This window comes from Serinus canaria, chromosome 9 (assembly GCF_022539315.1).
Source record: "Serinus canaria isolate serCan28SL12 chromosome 9, serCan2020, whole genome shotgun sequence".
Classification (NCBI taxonomy): domain Eukaryota; kingdom Metazoa; phylum Chordata; class Aves; order Passeriformes; family Fringillidae; genus Serinus; species Serinus canaria.
In genome coordinates, this window is record NC_066323.1 from 23,209,116 (window position 1) to 23,235,847 (window position 26,732).

Below are 26,732 nucleotides of genomic sequence, written 5' to 3' on the forward strand. Positions count from 1 at the left end.
AAAGGGATTTTTCAGAAAATATCACAGTGACAAGCTTCCATTAAATGTTGTCTGTTATCTGTTTTGGAGCAATTTGAAGAACCTTTCACTGTAAACTCCTCTTAATTAATTTTGGCTTTATGATGTTTTGGGGACAGATTGCCTCAGCTTTCACTTTACCCTATCACTGTGTGGCATGACCAAGACATTGGAGCTCTCAGGTGAATTCCTTGTCAGAAGGATGCAAACTACAAACCTCAGGAGAGCTCCATGTGAAGGATTGGTTTTATTCTCCAGCTGTGAGCTCTGGGTGCCAGCCTGCTCCTTCAAATGACATTCCCAGAAAAAATCACCACGACTGTGGGGTCAAAGTATCCACCTACAGAGTGCTCCCACAGCCTGAATCAAGATGTCCTGCTCCATGTGTTTAGCAGTGCAATTTTTCTTGAAAACCTGTCTTTCTCATATTTTAGCCATCAACCTCTGAGTTGCTTCTTTTTGTTCATGCTCTTTGTGCTTTGACTATGGTCCTGTTTAGAACCATAGCTTTGTGGCACTTTGTGGCACATAGAACCATTCAGCTTTGTGGCACTTCTGTTTAAAAGAAGTACTTTTTATTAATACCTGTGAGAAATGCTGCTGAGTGGGAACTCACTGGAAAATGAGATCAATGAGTTTTCAGTTTAGGGCTGTTTTCAAAACCCATCTCAGAAACAGATGTACACATGGAATTACTCCTGTGGAAAGGAACCAGATAAAATACTGCTGACAAGGGCAGTGAAAATTGTTCTGCTGTAAAAAGTGTATTCAAGGGACAAAGATTACTGGTAATATTTTTAGTAGGAAGTTGGTAAAAGCTCATTACCCTTCAGTGATCTCCAGTGCAGTCCCTGATGGCTGCTTATTCAGAACCACTGCAAACACTTGAGCCCCAAATATCTTTATCTTGATCTCTCCAATGTTTAATTTCCTTCTACTGAACATGCATTGGAAGGCTTAGGTGGTACTTTAAGCAACTAAAATGCTTTACCTTTTAATTTTGTCTAAATGCTGCTAAGATGATCAGAAATGTGCTGTAATTTACATTTCTCTGGTGAAATGGTAAAACTGCATTTCCCCAGTTACCATTTTGCCTCTTTGAAGGCACCAAAGCTGTTCAGAGAGTTACAGAGCTGGCACACAGTCTGTTGTTCCTCTTGCTACTGCTCTGCTCAGCATTAGGAGAAATTCCTGCAGGGGATGTGTTTATCTGGTCGTGCAGAAAGTCATTTCTACAACTTGGCAAAAACTCCTGTTTTGAGTGGATCTAAGCATGAGCCCTGGTGGTGCTGGGAACTCTCACCTCAGGTCTGGGAGGGAGAATCTGAAGGAAGTGAATCCCATTCCTTTACACCTCAAACTGTCACATCAATGCTGAGGCTGAGGAAGGTTTGAGGAATGATTTTGAGATTCTTCTTCTACTCATTTCAGTTAAAATTATACTGTGTAATGCAGAACACTAAACAACAAAAAATAACTTACTCCTGTATTGGCAGTTTATAAAATAGGACAGAAATGAGGAAACCTCCTTCTATCTCTCTCTTTTTTCTCTCTTCTTCTCTCCCCTGGCAACACTCTCTGCCCTTCTCTGAAGCCCCTCAGCACAGAGCAGAGCCTGCAGGAAATGCCACTGCCACCCAGAGAATCCCTCAGCCAGGTGTACCCAGGAGGGAATGGTGGGACACCACTGTGACATCAAAGTCACTCATCTCAGGACCAGACCTTCCCAGGTTCAAATAAATAATCAAAAATCTGTATTTTTAATTGGAATATTTTCGTTTCTCTGATTTTCTCTGCTCCCATGTCTCTTTCCAAGCTGTATCCTAAAACAGAAGCCACAGCCAGAAATTTGCCAGCTGTGGAGCTACCACTCACTCTCCCCCACACATGCTGAAGACCCTGGCAGGGTTTGCTCCTGCTCCTCTTGACAGAGGCTCATGTCTCTCTATCCCCCCAAATGGCAAGCATAAGGTGGAGTTTTCCTGAAAATCAAATTTCTATAAGGGTTTAACATGTTACTGTGCTGTTCTGAGGACAGAATGAGGCATTTCTGCTGAGGGCAATCTAGGAATTTATAGGCTTTCTAAAAACAGAGTTGGAGATAAAATGTCTTGAGCAACAAAGGATGTAGAAAAATGGCAATGCAAGGCAGCAGGATGGGGAGGAGGTGTGATGGAGAGGTTTCTCTAGGCAGGAAGATAGAAGAGACTGAAAATGCAGCATTTCTGGGAGCCAGGATCATCTGTGGCAATGAGAAGCTGATGAGCATGGCTGACTGCCAGCAGATATTATGATCTCAGAATATTGATGTTTTGTACTAATAATTACAAAATCAGCAGCTGTACAACTGCGTATTTGGATAAATACAAGTGTAAGTGCAGCCTGTGACACGGTGAATGGAAATGAAGGATGATTAAAATGACAGGTCACACAGTAATACCGATGCCAAGAAAAGACTGACAAGCTGGGAGAATGATAACATAATAAAGCATTAAAGAATCTTGATATTCAAAAGGAAAAAACTGATAATGGAAACATTCATAAGCAGTCAGAGAAACGCATTAACTTTCCATTGCTGTTGAGAGCAGACACAGATCAGACAGAAGACAGTAAGAAAAAAGAAAATTTACTTGTCTGCACTTGTAAAGGCACATTGGGGCAAAAATGCATCCTTCTCATAAGCCCTAAATAACAAATCTACAAGCAGGGTAATCTCTTCAGATAGTCTGAAAGATAAGCAGAAAGCTGGGGATTGTCTATACAGCCAAGAGGAAAGCCAAGAGTTGGAATCATGTCATCTGAATGTTCCTAGTAGATTTGTTGTAGATCCCCACCCAGGCAATGATCTGTGACAATAAGGCAGGGTGTCCAGCTGGGATGTCAAAAATTTCAAAGTTCTTGTTCAAGGGAGGGAGTGCCATGAAGGAATTAGGAAGAAGTACAGAATAAAACTGTTACTGGGATTAGGTAAGCATTTGGCAAAAATCACAGTAATAAACACATTTTAGCATGCAGCCACAGTCATGGTCAAAGCCTGGCTGGGATGTCCCAGGATGTGTTTTTATTGAATGCCTGCACTGACAGACACAAAATCTTCTGTGCCAGAGGGTCAGGCACTTGTTATTCCATGGACACCCCCTGCTCTTGGGATGGGACATAGCAGAAGCCCATCTCTGTGTGGAACAAGGCAGTGAGCCAGACCAAAGGAAAGCTCCATATTTCCATTTCCCAATGACCTCAAGTTTCAAAGCATGTCAGAAGGAGTGGGGTTACACCTGTCCCACTTGAGGGCTGAGCTTTTTGAGCCACACAGAGATTCTGACCTCAGAGAAGTGAATCTGAAGACTGAAGTACACCAGATATGTGGGGTTGTCCATTCTGTTCAGGGCAGGAGGGCCCAAGGATGGACTGAACTGTATTTTCCTTCACCAGAGGACAGCTCCATTCCCTGGGACTTTGCACAATGTTGCATCAGGCTCCTCAAGACAGAAGCTGGGATGAATTTCTGCCTTGCACAGGCTGTGTGAAACATCCAGCCCCAGACACAGGGATCCAGGAACACCTGGGTGTCCCTGCATGCAGGTGTGCTCAGGGACTCATGACCACAGTGGTGTCAGCAAAACCTTGACACCACAGTGCTCTACAACCTCCACACAGCCCACACAGCTGGCTTTGGCCTTGAATTAAACACAGGTTTAAGCCTTCCTGTGGCCTAAACATTTCCTCCACCTCTGTTTAGGAGTGAGTCACTGATGATTTCCCTGAACTGACCCCTAATGTTGGTTGTCATTGCTTGGGTGGGGCCTCATCACAACACAGAGCTGGGAATTGGAATTCCTAGCACAGGCTTCCTTCCCACTTTTCACCACACATTTTTCTCCTCTGAAAAGGAGGCAGCAGAGGCAGGACCCAATGTGAACCTGTTGCTGTTCTCTCTTCATGAGCAGCAGGACTCTCATTTCTCTCCCTCAATCCTGCAGGGCACTGAGCAATCCCTGCTCTCTCCAGCATCCCCACCGTCATGTAAGAGCTAAAGTACAAGGACTGACACCAGTGGACTCACACTGTGATCAGAACCACATAAGACACTGGCTCTGTGAGCAGGCTGGGCTCAGCAAAGCTCAGCCTAAGATGCTGCTTTGCCCTTCTGCCTAGAAACCTGCAGGACTGCAGCAGGGCAAACCACAGAGCAACTTCCCCATCCACGCTCCAGATTTATATGGCTGGCTTTTCTCTTCTTAAATCTCTCCCAACAAAGCTTTGTTCCAAGATGATTCACAGATGTTGTCATTAAAAGTTGGGACTTGCCAACAAATAACACATGGGCCTGCTTGAGAAACTGCTGTTCCCACAGCTTTCCCCAGGAAGAGATACTCAGGGTAATTGGTAAGGCCTGTGAGAACAGCACATTATAAAGCATCTTCCACCATCCATAATTTTTGAAGAGAATCCTGGTTTCCTGAGAATTTATCTTGTTCATTTAAAAATCACATGGACAAACACACATGATAGAGAATAGATAATTAAGCCCATTATCATGAAAGAAGTGTTGATCTTTTCAGGTAATAGTGAATGGGTCAAGCAAAGGCTTATTTGAAACAAACAAAATCCTAGCCTAGCTAACAGCCAGCCATAGATCATAATTAGAGATAAAATAAAATGATTAATTGATTTGCAGGCATGAGTCTCAAAGGCCAGAAAGTGACAAACAAAAGGACAGGACTTACTGTCCATTGCAGGATGAGCTGAACTACAGAGAGAGCAAACCCCATCCAAAAGGGAATAAAAGGGTGTTAGAGTGACCTGGCTGGAATCACTTCTGTGCTCACGCACTCAGGACAGGCTGAAATCCAAAACCCAGGAGCCCAGCCCTCTGTTAGCAGCTTGGAAAAGCAACGTGGGGAGTCAGCAGGAGACCCTGTCTGGGGAGATCTTCACCAATAGCTACGAACAGAAATGTTCCATGATGGTCACCCACATATTTACAAATTTCATGGTCATTTAGCAGTAAGGAAAAGGCGTTTTTCTCCTGGGAGGTAGAAAGAAATGAGCATTTGGTATGTTTTCAAAAACTAAAAACAATCTCAGTCTTTTGCAATGCTCTCAACACATAGAGCAGTAAATATAATTTTCATATAGTTCTGAATAAGTGACAGATGTAGTACATATTTACTACATTCTCAATTCTGCAATTTAGAGGCTGACATTAAAATATTTTCCTCTGTTTTTCATGGGCCTGTTGTTAAAAGCATGGCTGCTTTGCCAGAAAGTGTGTTTGGAAAGGCTTTTATTCCTTCTTCATTCCTTGTGTCCTGCTGTGTGGCTCCAACATGCCCCAAAGAGCTTGGTGGCATCTCACAGCTCTCCTTGTGTCTCAGCCACACCTGTAAGGACATTCCCACTGGCTTCACCACCCTTCAAACCAGGGCTCCATTTGGGATTTGGCTTCAGAGCCAATTCACCACTCAGTTTCCAGGCAATGCTGTCATATTCTACTTCCACAAAACAATGAGTAGATGGACTGGATGAGTTTAAAGCTTAGGAAACACAAGTTCACAGGCTGTACAACTGCCAACATCATCTCACAGACATGCAGCAAGGGGAAATTCAACTAATCTGATGTTTGTTTTTCCTTAACATTCTATTAAAGCAAAGCAGCTCCATAATGAGATTACTGCATTTTATCTCTTAATTGTATCCAGATATGGAAAAGAGATTTACTGCTAGTGGCTTGTATACAGTAGAATATTTTAAAGCTAATTATGATAGAGCATTACTATTGTCACACAATGAAATACTTATTCTTCTGTTATGAATCAATACCATTTTCTAAAATGTATTGTAACTACCTTTTTAATTGGATATACACCCTGCTAAATTCTGAAACAGACAGTTATATAAATATAATTCTTTTAAATCCAGGATGATATCAGCATAAAATATTTTAATTAAATAGATTGCAAAAAAGGAGAAAAAGTAGCATTAAGTAGATTTCCATTATTAAAGCCAGCTGAAAGTCAAGTCTCGAAAGCATTCACATTTTTATTTTTTAACTCTGCCATTGTCCATGGAAGCATGGATACACATCCTCCCCAAATGGTGTATTAATAGTTTGATTGTTCATTGAAGAACACCAAGCACCTGGATTTTGTTTCTATTGCTCCACACAGAGAGGAAATCATATTACAGTATTTATCTTCCTAAATCCCCAGGGCCTAAAACCTCTACAAGTCTTTTCTTTGCTTATGGATGAAATACAGTAAACAATTAAAAAGTTAGGCAAAGAGTTTTAAAATAACATTGTATCCAAGTTCCTTTGTTCAAAAATATTGGTGAGTAGATGGTGAAAACCTCTGCTTGATCTGTCAGTTGTAATTACTTGACAATTTGTAAAAAGTGTCCCTATGATACCCTGATCACACAAGCCATCAATGCAAACTAAAATTCAATTCAATTATAAGCTGGTACTGCAATTACCTGTAACACTTTGCACACATTCCAAAGTAGATCTTTGGTTTTCCTGAACAAATATTCACAACAGGGACAGCTGAAGTTTTGACCACAAGGTGATCACAGCATGTCTGCAAATCTTACCTGAGTATGAGACACCTCCTTCCCCTTTCCACTCAGGGGCAAAGGGACAAAGAAAAGGCATTTGTTGATCTCAGCAGAATCAAGCAGCAGATTAAAACCTACCTGAGCTCCAGCCATCTCAATGGGCATTGTTTTCAGCACTCTCATACCTTCATTTCATGTATTTACACATCCAACCCACATTATATTTACACTATGGTAAATTAAACCAGTCACATTTTGGTGAGGCAAAATGAATCAGAACTTAGAGATGAGGTAAATCAATAATATAAAGTATTTAGAAACATCTTACTTTTTATTAAGTTACTGAAAGAATTTAACGGCATATCATATTGCCAGTATGTTGGTGGAAGTTGTTAGACATTGAAGCTGATGCTACACTTGATGACGTATTATCCAACTAATTTAATGAATAAATATTGCAGAATGCAATATCTGAGGCTATCAAGAAATTTCATTTGACCAGCAGCTCACCACTGAGAAAAAACCCCACAGTATTCCTTATGGGGTTTTTCAAGAATATATACCTTGATCCAACTCTGGATCATCCTTCAGTATGATTTTGCAATAAATAAATGTTTATGTTAACACTTAGCATACTCTATAAGGTCATCAATTGTCTATTTATCTGAAGGGCCCACATTATGTAGGAAGGCTCTTCAGCATCCCTGTGATTCAGATTTCACTGCAGACATTATTCACTCTACATTTAAGTCTTTTATCTGCATGCCAAGTGTTAAATTATATTGGTTTACTGTCTGTATCATTCTATTTTTACTGCAGCCCTTCACAGATTAAGATTCAAATCCCTTGAAATTAGTAGGATTTTGACAGCAATTCAAGCAGTGTAAATCTTAGCTCTGTCCACCTAATTGTGACACAGGAATTTCTAAGCTCTCCAAGAGCCTAGAAAAGGTGTGTTTACCTGCTGTGTGCATCCTGTCCCCAGATCCTTGGCAGCCATCCTCATCATCACAGTCTCCACTGGACTCCATCTCCTCACTCCTTCCAGCCCCACTGCCAGCATCCCGGGGACCCCATCTCTCCAGCTTCAACTTGGCCTTCTCAGCATCCACCTGAAATGGAAGAAGTGACAAACCAACCATGGTCAGAGTATTCATACAGCTCCTACCCCTGGCACCCAACTGGTTCATTCATCAACAAACAACTTCTCATGCACTTTCAGGAGCAGGTCCTCAAGCTGGAGCCTGTTTCTGGCAATGGCATTCAGATATTCTGGAATAACAGAGTATGCAACCAAATGTTCTGCAACATAGATGACCAGGGGCACTTATCAAATGTTTAATTGAAAACACCACATTGACCAGTACCACCACAGGGACTGCTGATCCTACAGCTGGGGAATCTTTGCTTCTTCTCTGCCAGGGTCAGCATTAAATGCATGAGATGGAATTTCTTGTCTGGACTCAGATGTTTATTGGTTCTTGTCTATGTTACAGTCTCACAAACCCTGAGTTCTACAGCTCTTCACTCTAATGAACTAAAATGGAGCCCCATCTCTCTCTGCAAGGCCTTTAAAGGATAAACTGTCCAATTAAGAATGACACCTCAACTATTTTTACTTTTAACCCAATTACCAACCACCTGTGCCTGCAATGTGGATTTTTTTATCCAATTACACAAAACCACCCAAACCCACGGAGAAGAAGTGAAGAAGGACCAGCCTCCACCCTAAAGCCTCCATCTTGCTTTATATCTATTACTGTATTCTAAACCTTTAAACTCCAAGTTTCCCACCCTGTGGTATCACACACTTCTATTCAAACTGCACACCCACAATCCCAGTGTTATCATTCCATTTTGGAAGCCTTCTCCACAGCCTCAGATCAATGCAGTGTTCTACTGGATTCAGTGCCTGGCAGCACAGAAAGTCTGAAATTCTCAGCAGCCGGGGTTCCAACACACAGCTTTTCCTTTGCCAAGCACAGTTTGGGGAACACTTGTTAAGGATGGTACAATCTGCCAGCTGTCCAAGTACTTGTTTTGAGGGATTTACAGTTGAAGACCATGACAAACTTCACAGCTGAGGGCATTTGCTACTTTTCATGATGGGCTTGTTCACTTGGAAACCTTGCCCCTGGATATGATTTATAAGATGTTTGTTCCAACTGCAAGTTGTTCATTAGACTATTTCCAGGACTGAGCACAGAATAAGAAAACATTTTCTAAAATAAATCTAAATCTATCCCACCAGGTCATGCTTGCTCTAAGAACATATTTACCCCCCAACACTCAGCTTTTCGATGTTTAGATAACTCTTTCTCCTGCTGTCACCATGAACAGCTGCCTACCAGTAGCACTGTGGAAATAAATGATTTTTCAGCTCACTGGTAGTTCCAAAAGATGAAAAATCCCATTTCCTTGGGAGTGAATCTAAACCCAGCCCGTGTAGGGCACACCAAGAGCAGCACTACCTGGGAGGAAAAAAACCCCAACCCCAAAAGGCTTAGACCAAAAATTGTGTTATAAGGCAAATATTCATCAAGCAAGAATGGTCCAGGAGAAGCCTGGACATTTCCCCCCACGTGAGGAGCACTGACCAGATGGAAAGACTGTACTGCTCTCAAAGCCTCTGCAGGGCTGCCAGATTGGATCTATCCAATACCCTTCAGCACAAGAATCTTCCTCCCAAAGTACTTCAGATCCATTTCAGGCTTTGTGATCTGCTTCATCCCAGGGGACTGATTATTCTTGGTACTGAGCAAAATGTACTTTGAAATGTGACACTTTGGAGATTCAAACACTACAAAGGAGCAGCTCTGGGAGCTGTGGGTGAACTGGAGCACAGGGCTAAAAACTGTATTAACTGGGCTGAAAGGATGGTGATGGATGCAGCAGTTTCTCTGTAGAGGGAAGCTTTGTGTCACAGTCTCCTTCTTCTTCAGGTGCTGGAGCTGCCATCCTCCACTCTGGGGCTGACAAACACTTGGAGCAGAGATCTGGTTCTGTGGAACAACAGATGCCAGCTTCTACAAGGCAGAACTCAGGAAATTCTGCACCCTCTCCCTGAAGAGCTCAGTTTGCTTCTTCTGAAGACACAAATAACCGCACAGGGCAGTGGGAAGATCAGCAAGTGGGAGGAGAGGGTATGGACTCGAGGGGGGAAGCACGTTGAACACTCTCTAATTGTTACTGCATGTCTGGTTTTTATAAACAAGTTGTTTAATGTTGAGCCTTGGTATTCACAGCCATGAAGACCCATGTCACAGCAATACAAAACAACATTTTTGTTAAACAATTGGAAAATTTTGCCTATGAGGGAGAAAGACAACTCAGTTCTTTCACAAATTTATTGTGTCCTGATCATATTAGAAAAGCCTCATCCAGTCTTAGTTATAATTCTTCAGAATGAAAAGAAATGGCTAAGTGGCAAACAGAACAGACACAGAATTTAATAAAGGCTTTTAATGACTGTTTCCAAGTCAGAGCAGAAATGTTTACTGCCTGTTAAGGCACTCCTCCTTTGCAAAGATCTGATTTCATTCATTGCCCATGGCTCAAATCCTGACCTCTGCTCAAAACAATCAGTTCTTGAACCAAATGGGCCCCAGCTCCAAGGAGGAAGCTGTACTTTCCAGCATGGTGCACTGCAGCATTTCTGGGTTCTGGTGCCTTCACTGCATCAAGAGAGGAGCTGGAGCCCAGATCTGTATCTCTGAAGGTGCATCCAGCCCTTCCTTGGCTTGTCAGCAGAGATGGGCCACCAAAGGACCCAGAGCCCTGACATCCAGGTTCACCATGGCCACTTCAGATGAGCTCAGGTGTGACCTACCAACCCTTTTCACCTTGGATACCCTTTCCCAGCCTCTTCACAACAGGGCTTTTATGTCGTGTGGCTGCCACTCACCCAGAATGATGGACCAGAGCCTGACTTTGTGCATCAGTAATGCTTAATCTATAAATAAACTCATTCCATGGGATAGTGTAGCCTCTTCAGCGAGGAGCTCCAGACACACTGAGCATCCCTTTTGAGAAGGCAATGTGACCATTTCTCAGTGACTTGTGACACAGCATCCTTCCCTTTTCCACATTCTGAAGGCACAGCTCTCCTTTGGCTACTGCCACAGAACTCCAGTGAGATCAGTGTTTCAGGGCATTAGCAAAGCTTATGGCAGCATGTCCCACTCCCTTTTTTTCACAGAATAACAGAAAACTGTCTCAAAGGCCTGAGACTGCACCCTGGAGGTGTTTAAAAGAGCCTGGACCTGGCACTCAGTGCCATGGTTTAGTTGGTGAGGAGGTGTTAGGGCACAGGTTGGACTAGATGACCTTAAAGGTCTTCTGTGAAAGTAGCACTGACTGCATCAGGATGGACTGGGATGGTGGAGCTTTAGAAGACTATAATGGAAGACATTAATGATAATTTTTTTCCTCTCTGGTCCCAGGGGTTGGCTGTGGGCAGGGAATACCTGCTGCGCTTTGTGGCTGTGGGACTGCAAGGTCCCCAGCAGAGGAGCTGGAGGTCACCTGAAGGTTCAGGTCATTTTCAGAGACAGCCTGGCAGACACAGATCTGTTAAAAACCTTGAACAATTCTCCAGGCTGCTGCCACCAAGCACAAATCCTCCTGCTTCCCCAGCTGGCTGAGGGGAGAACCAGGGTGCCTTGCCCCTATTTAACACTGGGGAGCAGAGATGGGAGTCGGATGTGGTATTTCTGCACTGCTTAAGAGCCACTCTTAAAAACACCTTATTTTGGTGCCTCTTTTCCTGCCAGCTGACAAATGATGCCATCCAGCCACTCTGGCAACTCTGCACAATAGCTCCTGCCTGGCAATGCCCTGTCTTGGTGCTGAGAATTGATGCCTTGGGTAAATAATTGCAATGAATTTCAGCCTGGGCCTTGGAGCTTGTGCCTTTACCTTCACAAAGCCCAAGATTCCAGGGAATACTGCAATCTTAACAGCTTAAAAATTAAGTCTTCAAGTTTTTGTGAAAGATTTTTTTTTCCCTCTTGAAAAGGTTATATAAATAGATCAATAAGATTTGTACAGTCCAATTGGAAACTGACTCAAATCAGGAATTTTCCCAACTGCAATAAGCTTTGGATCAGGTTCATAAACCTCTGAAGGGTTTCTGAGAAACTATATACTGCTTTCTGTGGGGAGGTTTTAGTGTCTGGATCTGACTCAGCTGAAAGGCAAAAATCACATATTACTATTCAGCTCTGAGTCAGACACAGATGACTCTGCTGCATGGATTTTATTTATTCCAGCAAAGGTCCCAACCTTAAATGACATTAAAAAAACCCCAAGTTCTGCTGACATAGGGTTTTCTGGAGAAGAAAGAGTTCACATGAGAGTGGCTCCTGTCTTTCTCCCCTATTAATACTTCATGATGTAGCACACACATTCCCATCACATAAAAGACTTCAGAGGCTTCAAAGAGCCCCTGACACAGAACCCCTGAGCTCTCCACAATCAGTCTAACCCTAATTCTCACTCTGAACACAGGTGTGGCAGAATACAAATTCATGATCGTGGTTTTTCATGAAGCCATGTTCCACTTGAATACTTCCACACCTTAATGAAATAATAACTGCTTCCCTCCATGAAAAGCATTGTAGAGAAAGGTGCTAATTTCTATCTGTTTCATTGACCAGTCTATTTGCATCATATATGCATGTGTATGATTTCAAGCTGTAGGATAATAACCGCATTTTATCAGAAAATAGGTTTTAAAAATTATATTTTACACCACAGTTTCAGACTTCTCAAGTCAGTGAACAAAACAATGAAAATATTCTCTCTGAATAAAGCCACTTAAAAGTTGTGTGCTTGGAATATTCAGAGAGAAATTCCATAGAATAATTGTTCCCGAGGGATTTGGTAATGAGTTTTCTACATGACAGATTGCACTGGGAGTGCTTTTTCCTTCTGAGGAGTCAGCTCTGAGGTGAAATGTGACTTGTGTCCACTTACCATGTGAGCACACCTATCACTCTCTGGTGTTTCCAGAGGGAGGAAAAACCAGCTGATTGTAGGAACTGTAAGCTAAACATGATTTTTTCTCAAGGTACTTATAAGTAGCTGCCTTTTTCAAAGTGCTCTAGTGACATAAATATGATTTGCAGAGACAAAGGTTTTGCCAGCTTATGCACAAATAATGCACAAAGCCTCATCTTGAAAAGAGTCATGAATGACTCAATCCTCCCACTCATTTCTTTACAAATAAAAATAAAAAATCCTTTCTAAACCATTATTAGGTCAGAAATGACTACAACTGGAAAAGACAATGTGCCTTTGTTTCTGGCCTGTTATATACATTTTTTGTTAGGAACTGACATACTGCTTTAGGCATAAAGCTGCATTTTACTGGTGCCTTGTGACTGAGCAGATGTTCTGTCATTTCACAAAACAATAGCAACATAACAAATTTTAGACATAACTGCCATATATACGCTTATTCCAAGTGGGACCTCTCTGAGATAACATTTATGGCTCATTTTCCTCCACAGATGCTCTTATCTCCTTTATAAAAGCATGTGGCAGTTGCTTTTTTTTTTCTTCTTTTCATATTATCTAGCACTCATCTATTACAATGTAACTAAGGAGAATAAACTCATTTAGCTTCAATTTTGTCGGACATTTTCTTTGGTTTGTTCTTCCTTTGTCTCGGTTTCAGAAACCCAAAAAGGCCTGATGAATTATCCCCTTCTAGTTTCTTCAGCAAGTAGTCCAGCTCAAGGAGGTTTCTCCTGCTGTCACCATGAACAGCTGCCTACTAGCAGCACTGGGGTGATAAATGATTTTTCAGCTCACTGGTAGTTCCAAAAGAGCTCGAAAATCCCATTTTCAGCAGAAGGGAACAGACATCCAACCTTCTGCAGCAACCAACACCCTCAGCCCTCCTTCTGCTGTTTATTCAGATCCTTCCAATAACCTTTCATGACACATCCTGCTTCACAAGTCACCTGGACACGTTACAACAATTTAAATGAACAGCTATACATAATTTATGGGGCACACTTATGGGCTGACAATGGCTTTGGAATTTTATCCACATCCCTCCAGAGCAGACCTTTTCAGCTCAGGAACTGGACCAACACTGGTAAATTCCTTTGTTCTGTGTCTTTCTCTCCAGCCTAAGCACCTCACATTTACATACATTGATATTTGTATTTATTGTCTGTGCCCATGCTCCTAGAATATATAAATATATATATAGTTTATATGCTCTGAAGGGAAGGCTCTCTTGAGGCACACGGAAACATGCTGAGTGCAAGTCTCAGAAAGTGGGGCCTGACACCTTGTTTTGCCCTCTGCCTTAGTGTATCTCCACTCAAGCTACACACAGGAATTTCAAAGTTCCTTTTCTAATTTTGGCAATTTTTCCTCAGGTTTTCCTATTTGTTCTCCCATCAAGTTTCTCAGCATAGCCCTACCCTGTCTGTATTGGTTTGGGACATTGCAGCTCCCCACAGAGCCACCTTTTGGATAAAGTGCACCGACTTCTGGTTGAAGGACAGGTTTAAAGATCCAGCAGCAGGAGGGTCAGAGTGCCAGAAAGCTTCCTTGGGATCACTGCATGTGGCAGGGGAAATGACACAGCTGCTCCTAATGTCTTTTCCATGTTGTTTTTCATCTTCTGCTTTATTCTAGGATTATTCTGTTCCAAGGATGTTGATTATTTGACCAACCCTCCCACTGTTTCTGAGCATCTCCAGTAGGAGCTGTACATCTTCTGGGAAGGTCAGAACTTGTTTTCTGATTTTATCCATCTTTTTTAAGCCAAAAAGCTGTTGGAATTGGTGTTTTGATTTGTTTTGACTTGCTTTTATTCACATCAAATCACTTAATTACTGCTTTCAGAAGCAGCATCTGTATTCCTACAATGGCTTTAGATTCTTATGGTTTCAGTGGAAGTTTCTTGCCAACATTCCTTTATTTTCTCTATGTCTCCCTCCTAATTTTGAAGCCTTAGCTTCTCCCCATACACTTTCCATCCTCTGTCACTGAGGCTTTGTATTTGCCCACATCTGTCTCTACCTGTGATTCCTTTTTGCTCTCCTGGTTTATGCAGATTGCCTCATTAACCTCTCCCTGATATTTTTATTGCCAGGTGACACAGTGGATACCTACCAATCCACACTTTCACTTATCCTGGACTTCTTTTCATTTCTTCTCTGAGTCCTTCCTCCAGCCTGGCTGTGTCTCTGATTTCCTGGACATTCCACAGCAGGTCTATACCCCAGAGCAGAGGAGCTAAAAGCTTTTATTTCTTCCTGGTTGGATTACAAATGTTTCAACAGGAATCTAAAGATGGTTTTTAGAGATTCACTTTGTTACGCTGCACAATTAATGCTTCTATTTTTGCAGTTTATGGTTTCTGTTTTCCAACTGCTTATCCAAGGTGAGCTAGGAGACTGCTAGCACCAGGAGCAGCTCAATATTCACTGAATTAAATTACACAAGCTACAAATGTCCTCATATTTACTGATTTCACTGGGAAGGAACAACAAGAATGTGCACTCACAGAATCTTACACTATTAGCAAGAGCTGCCCAGTAACAGTTTGGGTAAAAAGAAGCACTAATTGTGACTGATTGCAAGGTGAGCACAAGTTAAAAAATACCTATTCCAGTTAATAATGGGCTTAAACAGATGTTTACAGAGAAGAAAGAAATTCTGATTTAAATTCAGCAATCAACTGGGGCAAGGGGGCAGCAGACACCTCCTTGATGTCTGGTCTTGCTGTTGGGCTGTAACATTTTGGTATTTTGTGATGCACTAAAGAAGATCCTTCTGATCTGGTATCTAACATTCCTAACTCAGACATAGATATTGGGTTAGTCCCTGCCACAGGTGTGAATTTCACCTTTAGACAGAAAATGTAGCCCAGTGTAGCCCAAAAACATAACTGTCTTTTTAAGCTGCAGTATGTGGTGTTTGAAAATAGAGCATATGGCAAAAAAATCTGTAGTGTTACACTGAAGACTCTCTGCATCTTGTTAAAGTAAAAAAGAGGTAAACAATTGCAATGAAATTGTAATATTTTGTAATAAAAATGTAACTTAAACAGAATTATTGGTGAGGAATAGGCAGTAGTTGCTCACAAAAGACCTTAGACTCTTCAAAGTAGTTCACTTTGGGGGGAAAAAACCCTTTTAAACGGCATAGTGGACTTTTTCCAAAAATAAAACCTGCTTACAAAAGACCTTTTATCCTTCAAAATTGTTCATTATTTGGGAGAGGGTCTGTTTGAAACAACAGCTTCAGAGGCAGAGGGTTGCTGGGAGTGCCCATAAGGTAGTGACAATGACATAAAAACAACAGAAGTTTGGTTTAAAGATTAAGAATGTAAATGACCAGAAATCATAGGTATGTCTGCCTCTTTTCAGTGGGCTCTTGCTTACCCCTCAGCTCTCTGTGCATGATAGTCACTACAGCATGGCTCAAATTCCACATTTTTTATAGATAAAGTATACTAAGATCTACTACTTATATAAAATTTACTATATTTTATATATATAAAATGGTTTTGTATATAAAATTATACTATATTAAATATATATGATATTATACTATTTTAAATATATAAAATTATTTCTATATAAAAATATACTGTATTTTACTTAATAAAATATGCTAAGAACATGAGAAGAGCATGGTACAAAGATGACTGGCAGAATCTGGCTATTGCTGGTAAAAGGGATTTCACCTTTCTCTTAAATGCAGACATCTCTGAGAATAGAAGCAGCATAGAAAAAACAGGTGGAAACAAGCATTTTAACTATCAGAGAGATGAGTTTTGGGAGCAGCCTCCCATGAGGAAGGTGGGGACAAAAATTCTCAAGCAATGGGTCTGAATAAATGGGTGAGGGGAGTTGCCCGTGATGTCAGTGAGCTACACGTGGTATTGCAGGAGGTCTCTTCCACACTTCTATCCTACAGGATACAAGTGTGGAAGAGACCAATAGAACTACACTCTATTGGTTCCTAATATTAGAAAATTGATTTGTAAGATCCCAAACCAGAACTATCCCCATTAGCAATTAGGAATGGTTTTTTTTTTTCCTTGATTCTCTGATTTCTAGGTGGTAAAATTGTATCTACCTAGCAAATTATGTCCATTCTTTCTTCTAGGCTAAGAATGAAGCCTCTTAATTGTTCCTGAAGTCAAAATGTGGTTCTAAAAATGTATTAATTATTACTGGGGCTTAACATGGTTTACAAATGAGCTCTGACTCATCAGGGTTTAGATGTCTAATAATAGCCAAGGACCTTGTGTCTGATCAGACTTGGGAAGTGTGAAATGAGAAGTGCCCGCAATCAGCAGGCTGGTCACACTCCATCAGCCCTGGAATGGCACCCTTCTGCTAGGCTGCATGTTTTTATGGGCTAAGTGAGTAAACAGTGGCCAATCTCAATTGTCTAAGGAGCAGAGCCAACCTTTCTCCTTGCTTTGTACTCTGACAGCAATTACCTTTGTTATTTGCTGAGGGAAATGTTCATGACATGCTCCAGTGCATGTTAATTCTGTTTCATGTTCTTGGATAATTATCTGTTTTCAAGCTCTATGTTGGGGAACATCATTTTCATACTATGAAAAGTTTGACATTTCATTGGAAAGACTTGTGAACAATCAAAGTCTCTCATTTCTTGGTTAGTGCTCAACAGACCCAGGCTTCAAATTTGACATTTCGTGTTAAAACATGACAGAAGCAGGGATCTGCTTAGGCTCCTCCACACTAAATCACAGCAACGAAGCACTAAAATACAACATGGAATGGGGTATGGAAATATGGAAAGAAGATGGCTAATGATGTTTGTCATCCATTTAGCATGTATCAATGCTGGGAGCTAAATCACCAATTATTCATTACACAAGCTAACCAGCTTTAGTGACACTGCAACCCAAAGCCACATATAGAAATAATCTCACTGTCTCAGAGCCACCACACTTCTCTGAAACCCTGAATATCATAAATATCTTGTGTTATTTAGAAAGTGCCACATGTGCAGGAAAAGAAAGAGAAAATAAAGGGCTGGAGCCTGTGCTGCTATGAATCAGCAAACTGAATTCCGTGGAGCTGCTCCAGTTTATTCCACATGAAGGGCCAGCCCAGATTTTTTCTGTTTGGGAAAGCATGGTGTTGTAACAGAACAGGCAAATGCATTTCATGTTGCATAAGCCTGACAGAAGAAAAGACTCTCTTTCCAGATGTTGTACTCCCATGGTTTCATGGTAACATCTGAGGACATGATTGAATGCTTTTGCTAAATCATTTTTATTTAAAAAGGGAAGAAGAGGGAAGAAAATAAACTTCTGCAAGCAGCAGCTGTCACTGGAGCTTTTTTTTCTTATGGTTTTTCCTATGGCTTTTCACTGATAGCTTCCATGGAGGTTCTGTGCCCTCACAAAGACTGAGTTCACAACACTGTATTTTTACCAGCAAGTCTCTCTCCTCACAGAACTCAGGATCTGTTAAATTTGATTAAAATTGCCTGAAGAGTAGATCCAGCAGGAGTGGCAAAGCTGAGAGGCAGGGACACAGCAGAGCACATTACATAAGCCGTGTTTGTTTATGAAACCAGGTTAAAACACAACGAGAGGGCAAACAACCAACTGCCCTTGGCAGCCCAGCAGTGAAATTTCTGGAGAGCAGGAAGAGCTCTTTGTCAGATGCAGCTTTGCTTTTCCCCTCCCAGGTTTAAATTCTGTTCAGGCTCAGAACAGGCACAGTAAGTGGAAAAAGGTCAATGCATCGGTCTTCACGGAATATCATCTGCTCCTGCTGCCTTTTGAGAGCCACTAACAAGATAATCTGATCACAAAGATCAAAAGCTCTCTCATGGTGCACTGGGGAAACTGATAACTGCATCCTCCTCTGCTGGATATCCTATAATTCAGAGCTGGGAACTGGCCCACATTTACCAGAGATGTAAAGTGGCTTTGAAAGTCTGGCTTTATCTCTCATTCACACTATATAAAGGAACTGATATTTCCTGGGAGAGAACAGGAATGTTCAGAACAGGGCTGCAGACTTGTGCTACAGCACTTTACTGCAGGACTTATTTAAGCCATTTCAGCACACCCCAGCAACCACCACTTGCCCCGATGTTTTACACTTCTATTTTATACTTATTAATTCAGAATGTTTTCTTGACAAGTGACTAAGCTCCCACTTTATCAAACAGAATAATTTTCACTGACGTATCTTCTGAGATTTCTGAATTTTTCCATTCCATTTTTTATTTCACCAAAAATTTAATTCTTTATTTAATTAAAACAATCATCCTATTTTCTCCATTGATGGATCTAAATTAGATTCTGCTCTTGTACAGCTCCGTAGATCTTACCTAATTTCCAGCAGTGTTCAAAAGGAGCAAAGAAAAGATGTCAGCTCTGCTGAAGACCAGAGAGAATTCTGGACTGGAGCTGGCTTCTATTTTTGTTAAGACCTAGTTTGGAATAGGTGAAAACCCAGGAAAATGACCTGAGAAGTACCAGTATAAGTCAGTCAGTGGAAAACAAAACATTCTACTGATCTTGTTTTCCCCTTCTCAGCAAGATGCCCGCCATTTCATTTCTATTTCATCTTTCTTGCCAGTTCCTCTTCATTGCTTACTCGTGACCCACCCCTCTTCTTTTTGCCTTCTCATGAACATCATCCTCTTTCCTGCTTAAATGCAGTCATCATTCAGCTGAGCACGAGGGCTCTTGGTCCCTTCTGCCTGAATGCATCACTGGGTTTTACATGAGGAAGCTCTTCTTCTCCTGGAGAGCAGTCCCTGGTGGGCTGCAGCAGCTCTGCCCAGCAGACACTGAAGGCTGTGAGGACCCTCAATCCTCCCACCTGTGTCTCTTCCCTGCCTCAGACCTCTGCAGAGAAAGGCTGGCCTGCATTTTCATTTTGCTCTCTCACAGCTTCTGTACTCTTGGAACCCTGGCTGCTGAGAATTTCAGACCTTCTGTGCTGCCAGGCACTGACCCCCAGGAGAACACTGCAGTTGACCTGAGGCCATGGAGAAGGCTTCCAAAATGGAATGACAGAACTGAGATTATGGATGTGTAATTTAAATAGAAGTGTGTGATATACAAGGGTGGAAAATTTAGAGTTAAAGGGTTTAGAATATAGTAATATATATAAAGGAAAATATAAATTTTAGGGCAAAGGCTAGTCCTTCTTTATCTTCTTCACCTTTTTCTTCCTAGGTTTAGGTAGTATGGTGTAATTAGATAAAAAAATCTGCATTGTGAGGCAAGAATAGTTTGTTATTGAGTTAAAAGTGAAACTAATTTAGGTGTCATTTCTTAATTAGACATTCTTAAAAAACCATGTAGAGAAAGAGACACAACTCCATTATGTAGTTTGTTAGTAAAGTGCTACAAAACTCACAGCCTGTAATACTATAATATAAATAAGAACTAATAAACATCTGAGTCCGAACAAGAAATACAATCTCACAATTTAATCCCGATCTTAGCAGAAAAAAGCAACAAAAAAAATCCACACTGTACTGCTCAGAATCTTCCTTTCTGCAGGAATTCTCATGGAAACAAGGAGGAATCAACCCCAGGGGTCTCACCACCTACCACCAGCAAGTTTCCCCATGGTCTGAGAGCTCCCAGATGAGCAGTGCAGTGCTCTAGGGGAGAAACTGGGCTGGGGAAGCTCCCACATTTCCATGGACATGGTCCCATGAAAGGCCAGATTCACGCCTAATTTGGATCAGATGACCAAATACACAGTGGGCTGCTTGCTATACTTCATGTTATGTTTCAGCAGGCATGAAATGACCAGACCAATGGTCTGGGTCTTTGAGGTATTTCTGAGGTAATACAGCGATATTTAGCTGCTGAAATGTAACACGGAGTGTTACAGATGGATAATGAGATTATTGGCTCTCACTATAAAAAGATAACTATTGTGTGAATATTAAGAAAAGCTTTAGTGATGTATGGTTATGTTATTGTGGTTTAGATGCCCTCTGTTCTCCCCACAGTTCCCTTTTCCCCTGTATTGCTGCCATCAGACAGCCTGGGCTGTCTAGGACAGGTACAAGGAGCTGCACAGGTGTCCCTTACCTGGGGCAGTTGGGGATGGAAAAGCTCAGGGGGTGCTCAGGGGGTGAGGCATGGCAACACCTGACCCCCAATGCAGGTACAGGAAAGCAGTCTGCACTGATAAATGGCAAAGCAGAGCTGACTGACAGACTTTGGCAGGGGCCAGGGCTGGCTGATGAACCCCCAGGGCTAGAAAAGCCTGAGCATCCATCCTGGAGATGAACTGGCCACGTTGTCTGCACGAGGGGCAGTTCCCAGCACTGCAGCTTTTTTCTTATGCAGTCCTTTGTTGTATTTTTGTTAAGGTTTAATAAACCTCTTTAAATTTTCAAAGTGAGCCGTTGTCTGTCACATGAAGTACAGCAAGAAGACTGCTGTGTATTTGATAACATAATTTTCATGTTATTCAAGGTGAGATGGCTCTAGGAAAGCTTACATTGTGCTTTTTGAGCACCCCATATGGGGTATTTTTCCTGCTGTCCGTCCTCGTATCTCGTGTGGGGTACCTGTCCTGCTGTCCGTCCTTGTATCTCGTGTGGGGTACCTGTCCTGCTGTCCGTCCTTGTATCTCGTGTGGGGTACCTGTCCTGCGGCCTGCTCTGAGGGGGAGCTGAGGTCTGACTGCAGCCAGGGCTGGTTCTGCCCCAAATCCTGCTCTGCTCCCCCTGAGCCGTGCCTGCGAGGCAGCAACAGGAAACAAACACAGCCCGGGATAAGCTGTGCCTTCCAACCAAGAAGCTGAGGGTGAGAGGCCCTGGATTTCAGGCCTGACAGCAAATACTGTCAGTCTGCCTTCCCAGCAAGGCCCTGACAGTGCACTGAAGGACGAGCTGTGGCACTGCCACTTCACAGCTCACGGGCTGTGGCACTGCCACCTCGCAGCTCTCAAACTGTGGCACTGCCACCTCGCAGCTCAGGCAGCCTGCTCGCTGCCCCTCTGACCCCAGGTGGGAGTGTGTGTGCACATCAGCTCTGGGAGGAACCATTGTTGTGACGGCCAAAAGGATGATCCGAGCAAACAAAGGCACACTCCCTGCCCGTGTCTTCTCACCTGATGCCTGAGCGATCGCATTACCGAGCCCTGATTCTGCCCTGGGCGTTTCCTACGCATGAATCACAAAAGGCAGAGATGGCATGAGGAGACCATGAGGAATTTGCCCTTCTGGCACTGCGGCTTCTCTCGTTCCCTGGCGCTCAGACATGGCTGTGCTGAGCCCTGCCCGCTCTGGCAGCAGCCACACGAACCAGTGCTGGCTCCATCCCAACCCAGCTGGGAAGGAGCAGCAGTTCCCGAAGAACCCCGGCACCACTGCTGATTCTGGGGGAGTTGTTTGGTCTGGGTCTTTGAAGCATTTCTGAGGTAATCCAGTTATATTTAGCTGCTGAAACGTAACACGAAGTCTAGCAAGGAGCCCGCTGTGTATTTGGTCATCTGATCCAAATTAGGCATGAAAAAGAAGGGATCTATCTTGAGCGTAAGTTCAAAGCCGAGGCCGGGGCTCCTGCTGTCAGGCAGGTAGGGCTGGCGGTGATAGCTGTGACCGCAGCCAAGGGGCGGCTGGAAAGGCTCAGCAGCACTAATGCTCCCTCTGTCTCTTCTCCTGGCTGCTGGGGAAGTTATGGGGCAGGCCAGGGCTGTTGATTCCCATTACTCTGATGTCCTCAATGACTGACTACCAAATCAAAGCCTGCTCACTGATTTCATTCAAGGTGATCCGTCAAAAAATTTCCCCTCCCCAGCGCTATCCCCAGCCTTCCCCGTGCTGTCACAGGGCTCAACACGGAGACACAGCCACCAGCACTCACAGGGACACAAAGAGAATGGTGCTACAGGCCTTTTTATAGAGCAAAGTGGGCAAAAAGCCTCGGTGGGAATTGTGTTAAGATCCACCTCCGCCATAAAGCTCTCTGTTATGCTTTCTGTCACCCTCCCCAGGGCTTTACCTGGCCTCCTCTATTTGCAAGCTCTGCAGGGACTGCCTACTCTTTTGGATTTATTATCAGCTTAGAGGGCTGATCTTAGCTGGTCCCTTATTCCATCTGTAATAAACATGATTAATCATAATAATTAAAAGGATATCCCCCCTGCTTTTTGTTCTTTTATTGCTATACAGATGGTAGGCGGTTTTTTCCTGTTTTCTTTTCTATGCTGGGTTTTTCCTTTCAAATCAGATCTCACCATCTCTCCACTGCAATGTACGTATACATCAGACAAGTAAGTGCAATTTTAATAAGGGGCATGGGGCTTAATCGTGCCCCTTTTTATAAATCATGTTTCCTCTTATCCCCCTTCATTTGACACATTACACTCCAGGTAATGTGGACTCACACCAATTATACCATGACAACACACACTGCAAGTTTTGTTGTGATTATTTAAATACGTGGTGTCCTGATTCTTATTCATTTCAGCTGGTTTTTGTTAAAAGAGATGGCAATATGGAACCATAATGAAGGACCTTCTTGTCAAATTTAATCTTCAAGGAGGTTGGATTAATGTGAAGCACACAGCTGAGGTATCTGTGTTTTGAAGGGCCTGAGAGACTGTTTAATTGCTGCAATCTGTTGTGCCTCTCAGATCTATCTGTGAGGTGTTCAGCACGGTGTGTGCTTTGCTGATCAGCTATTCTTTGTCTCGTAATGAAGAGATGTTTTGTCTTCTGTCAGATATTAGAGCCACTGATATTTAAATGTTTAAGAATGGGAAATGAAAGAATGAATATTAACAAAAGAATGAAAGCAGTTATGATGATGGTTGATACAACACCGTAAGATGGTGTTTTACTATTTTATTATGTTTTGTTTATCTCTCTTCTGCTCATTAGCCAGAAGCCCAGGAGTTTTCTTTCAACACATCCTCTACTCTAATGCTTTCTAGAAAAAGGCAGTTTATTATCTCCAAATAAACTGTTACTATGGGCTACATACAGATGTTTTCTATATCCTTTCTTTGGGTCGACAGTGGATGTTTTACATTAGTGGTCTCTCTCAGAAATTCCCATTTTTAAGATGTATCTAAATTGTCTTGATACAGGGAAATATGCAACAATGGTTGATTATACCCCCTAATTCTTCTTAGTATTCTTTCAAAAATGGGAATTTATGTCACAACATGGGTGGGACTACCACTGGAGCAGAAAAATTTCATAAATGTTGATTTAATATAATAATAAATCATGCCTATATTATCTCTATAGGAATCTAATACTTAAAGTAAATGTCCAGTGTAGAGCAGACCAAGTCACTGCTGACTTGTAAGGAAGAGGAAACTGACTGAAGCAACCACATTTTTCTTTAATTTTCATAAAGTCTCCCTTTTCCCTGTAGTATTTCTCCCACACCCTTCTGATGAGTAATACACATCCCAGATAAACACCCTGGGGCTTTTCCTCATCCATCCCCTCCCTGCTGTCTCCCACAAGCAAATGTCTCCATTCCCCTCTCCCACTGCTCTGGGGTTATTTCTTCCCCCTTTACCTGATCTCACACACTTTATTCTGCCTCCTCTCGCTGCCTGCAAAGCCTCCATCACTGCAGTTTGCTTCTCACATCTACTCCAAGTCCCTTTATTCAGCTATGAAAGAGTGGAAGAACTCGGGGTGCTGATCTGGAGTTGCTGCCTTTGTTAACTTTTTTTTTGTACTACAACTCCCTTTGTAAAGTGTCTTCTAAATTGTGGTGTACCTGATACTGGGAGCATGATTTAATCTCGTTTAACTCTCTGGAAGTTAGTGCAGCCTGCAAGATCAGAACTAACCACTCTCAGGCTACTCATTTTCACAGACCATATTAGTCAAGAGTTTTTTCATTTCTCGTTCAAGTGCCAGAGCTGCCAATGGAAGGTGAGGAGTAATGATCTACCTCCAGAACAGAGCTTAATATTTAATGGTCCATGATCACTATTTAATTTGGACCAATCCCATACTGTATGCCATAGAGGTCTCTCTCTACTGTTCCACATCTGTTAAATATTTTAGATATTTTAGCTTTATATTTATGTAGTTGAGGTGCAGTATAATAAAGCCTGGTAAAATCAAGAGTGTATGAGGTTATATTGGGTATTCTGAGAAAGACAGATTTAGCAAGCTTAATGGAAACCATTCACTCCTCTGTGGAGACGTCACATTTGTTTCTCACAGTTTAGCACACTATGTTTAACTCAGTTTTTTCCATCAAAGGCAGCTGATGTCTTCTAGCAACACATTCAGACATGGTTTCCTTGTTAGCTCCAGCTTCTCCAGAATAAATTAATACGACAGACAGTGGCATGCATGTGAAGAAGATCATTCTGTATGCAAAATGACGTCTCCATAAAAACATAAAGGAGCACAACTTACTGTCTACATCTACTGGAATCCTTCCTTCTAAGTTCCTACTGGGATTCTTGTTAACATTTGGGCAGCACATTCCCATTATGGCTACAAACTCTTGCTCTGATTTTCCTAAGCTTTAATCAGCCAGGAATGTCAGGCTAGCACCACAGCAATTCCACCTCATTTCAGCAAACTGTTCCACAAAGCTTGAGTGTCATTAGGTGGACGGAGCATTACAGATGTGTCTCTGCCATCAGGCTTCTGTCCTCAACCCTCTGCTGTCAGTATTTTTGCTAAAATTGAAGCTTTTAGCCTCAGGAAAGACTCCTACCCTGAAGCAGGACATCTGTCTTTACCAAAGACCAAATTTCCTAATGATACTAGGGCAGGTTTAGATGAGTGAAGACAGAAGTACCCTCAGATCACGTCCCCACTGTTACAACTGTGGACACCACAGTCTTGGAAGCAACTGAGAAATGCAGATCTGACCAACAAAATGTGGGAACAACTCCCAGTCTCACTGCTCACTAAAGTGCTTTAAAGTGATCTCACTGGGCAGGGGTACTGGGCAAGGCCTAATGATTAAAATGGATGACATAAACTTGGAATTTGAGCCGTACTAGAGCAGACATGATCCTCACAGACAGCTGAGGGGGAGGCAAGAACCCACTAAAAAGAAAGAGACTGGCAGACATATCTACTGTTTCCTATAATTTACATCCTTAATCTTTAAACCAAATTTCTGCTTTATTTATTTGTGCAATTAAGCAGATTATTTCATCACTGGCTGTGCACAGAGCTTGGAGGATTTAGCTGAGCTCTTAAGCAATTCCTGAAACGTACTGTGAATACTTGTCCAAAAACGTGCCCATACCATATAGCATGGACAGGTAAGAGAGTTAATCAGAGAAGAAAAAAGCTGATGTTAAGGAGGAAATGCTCTCAGGGGACACTAACACAAAGCAAAAGACACATTATGGCTTGTGTGAATTACTTACAGAAGCATTTGCTCTCTTATTGCAGCATTAATCTTTGCAGTGGTGGGGTTTATCCTCGCCCCTGCCGTGCAGCAGGCAGGGAGCTGCAGGTCACCACTGCCTCCTGCCCTCCTTCAGCCACTGACAGCACTGACCTCCTGCAATTTGTGTAGGTCAACAGTGCCTCTGGCAGAGGGAGGAGGTTTTTTTCCATCTCTCTCACAAGTACCATTCAGAAAATGCACAGTGTCACTGGGCGTCTCCCCCATGTCCCAAAGTTTCCTCTCCCTTTCCTTCCACAAGCACAGGATCACATTAGCTAAGCTTGGCCATGTACACCCTGAGTGCCACAGTCCAGACCCTTGTACTCATTCCCATCAAGGTTCACAAGGACTCTGCCCTCTGTACTCCTGCTGGATCAAGAAAATGTGGCACTACACAGGCACAGGTGCAAAATCCCCCCTTGAAAAACCCCTACATCGCTGTCTGGCAGTGCAAGGCCACATTTGCAGGGCTAGGTTTTTGTCCCAAGCAGAAAACTAAAAAAAAAACCCTTCTGAATCTTGGAGGTGTCAAGCACAAAAAGGAGATAAACAACATCTGCTCTTCATAAAATAATAAATATACCAAACTTTCCCGAATGCAAAGCACAGCCCCACGTAACGTGACCTTCCAAAAGAGAAATATCACCTCCTGATTTATACTTGCAATATCACATCTTTTCTGCATGAATTTCAAAGTGTATGATAATGTACTACAAGTCCTCAGAGCCAGAGTGAATTGCTGAATAGCTGGCTCGGG

The 26,732-nt window shown here is 42.4% G+C and overlaps 1 protein-coding gene across 1 annotated transcript in view; it reads right to left on the reverse strand.

Annotated features, from left to right (window-relative positions):
* The window catches only part of LOC103815703 (glypican-5-like), a 362,048-nt gene that overhangs the window by 88,481 nt on the left and 246,835 nt on the right, over window positions 1-26,732 (reverse strand). The window contains exon 8 of the mRNA XM_018913241.3: window positions 7,538-7,688. Coding sequence (XP_018768786.2) covers window positions 7,538-7,688 — 151 coding nt within the window. The remainder of the gene's footprint in view (window positions 1-7,537; window positions 7,689-26,732) is intronic.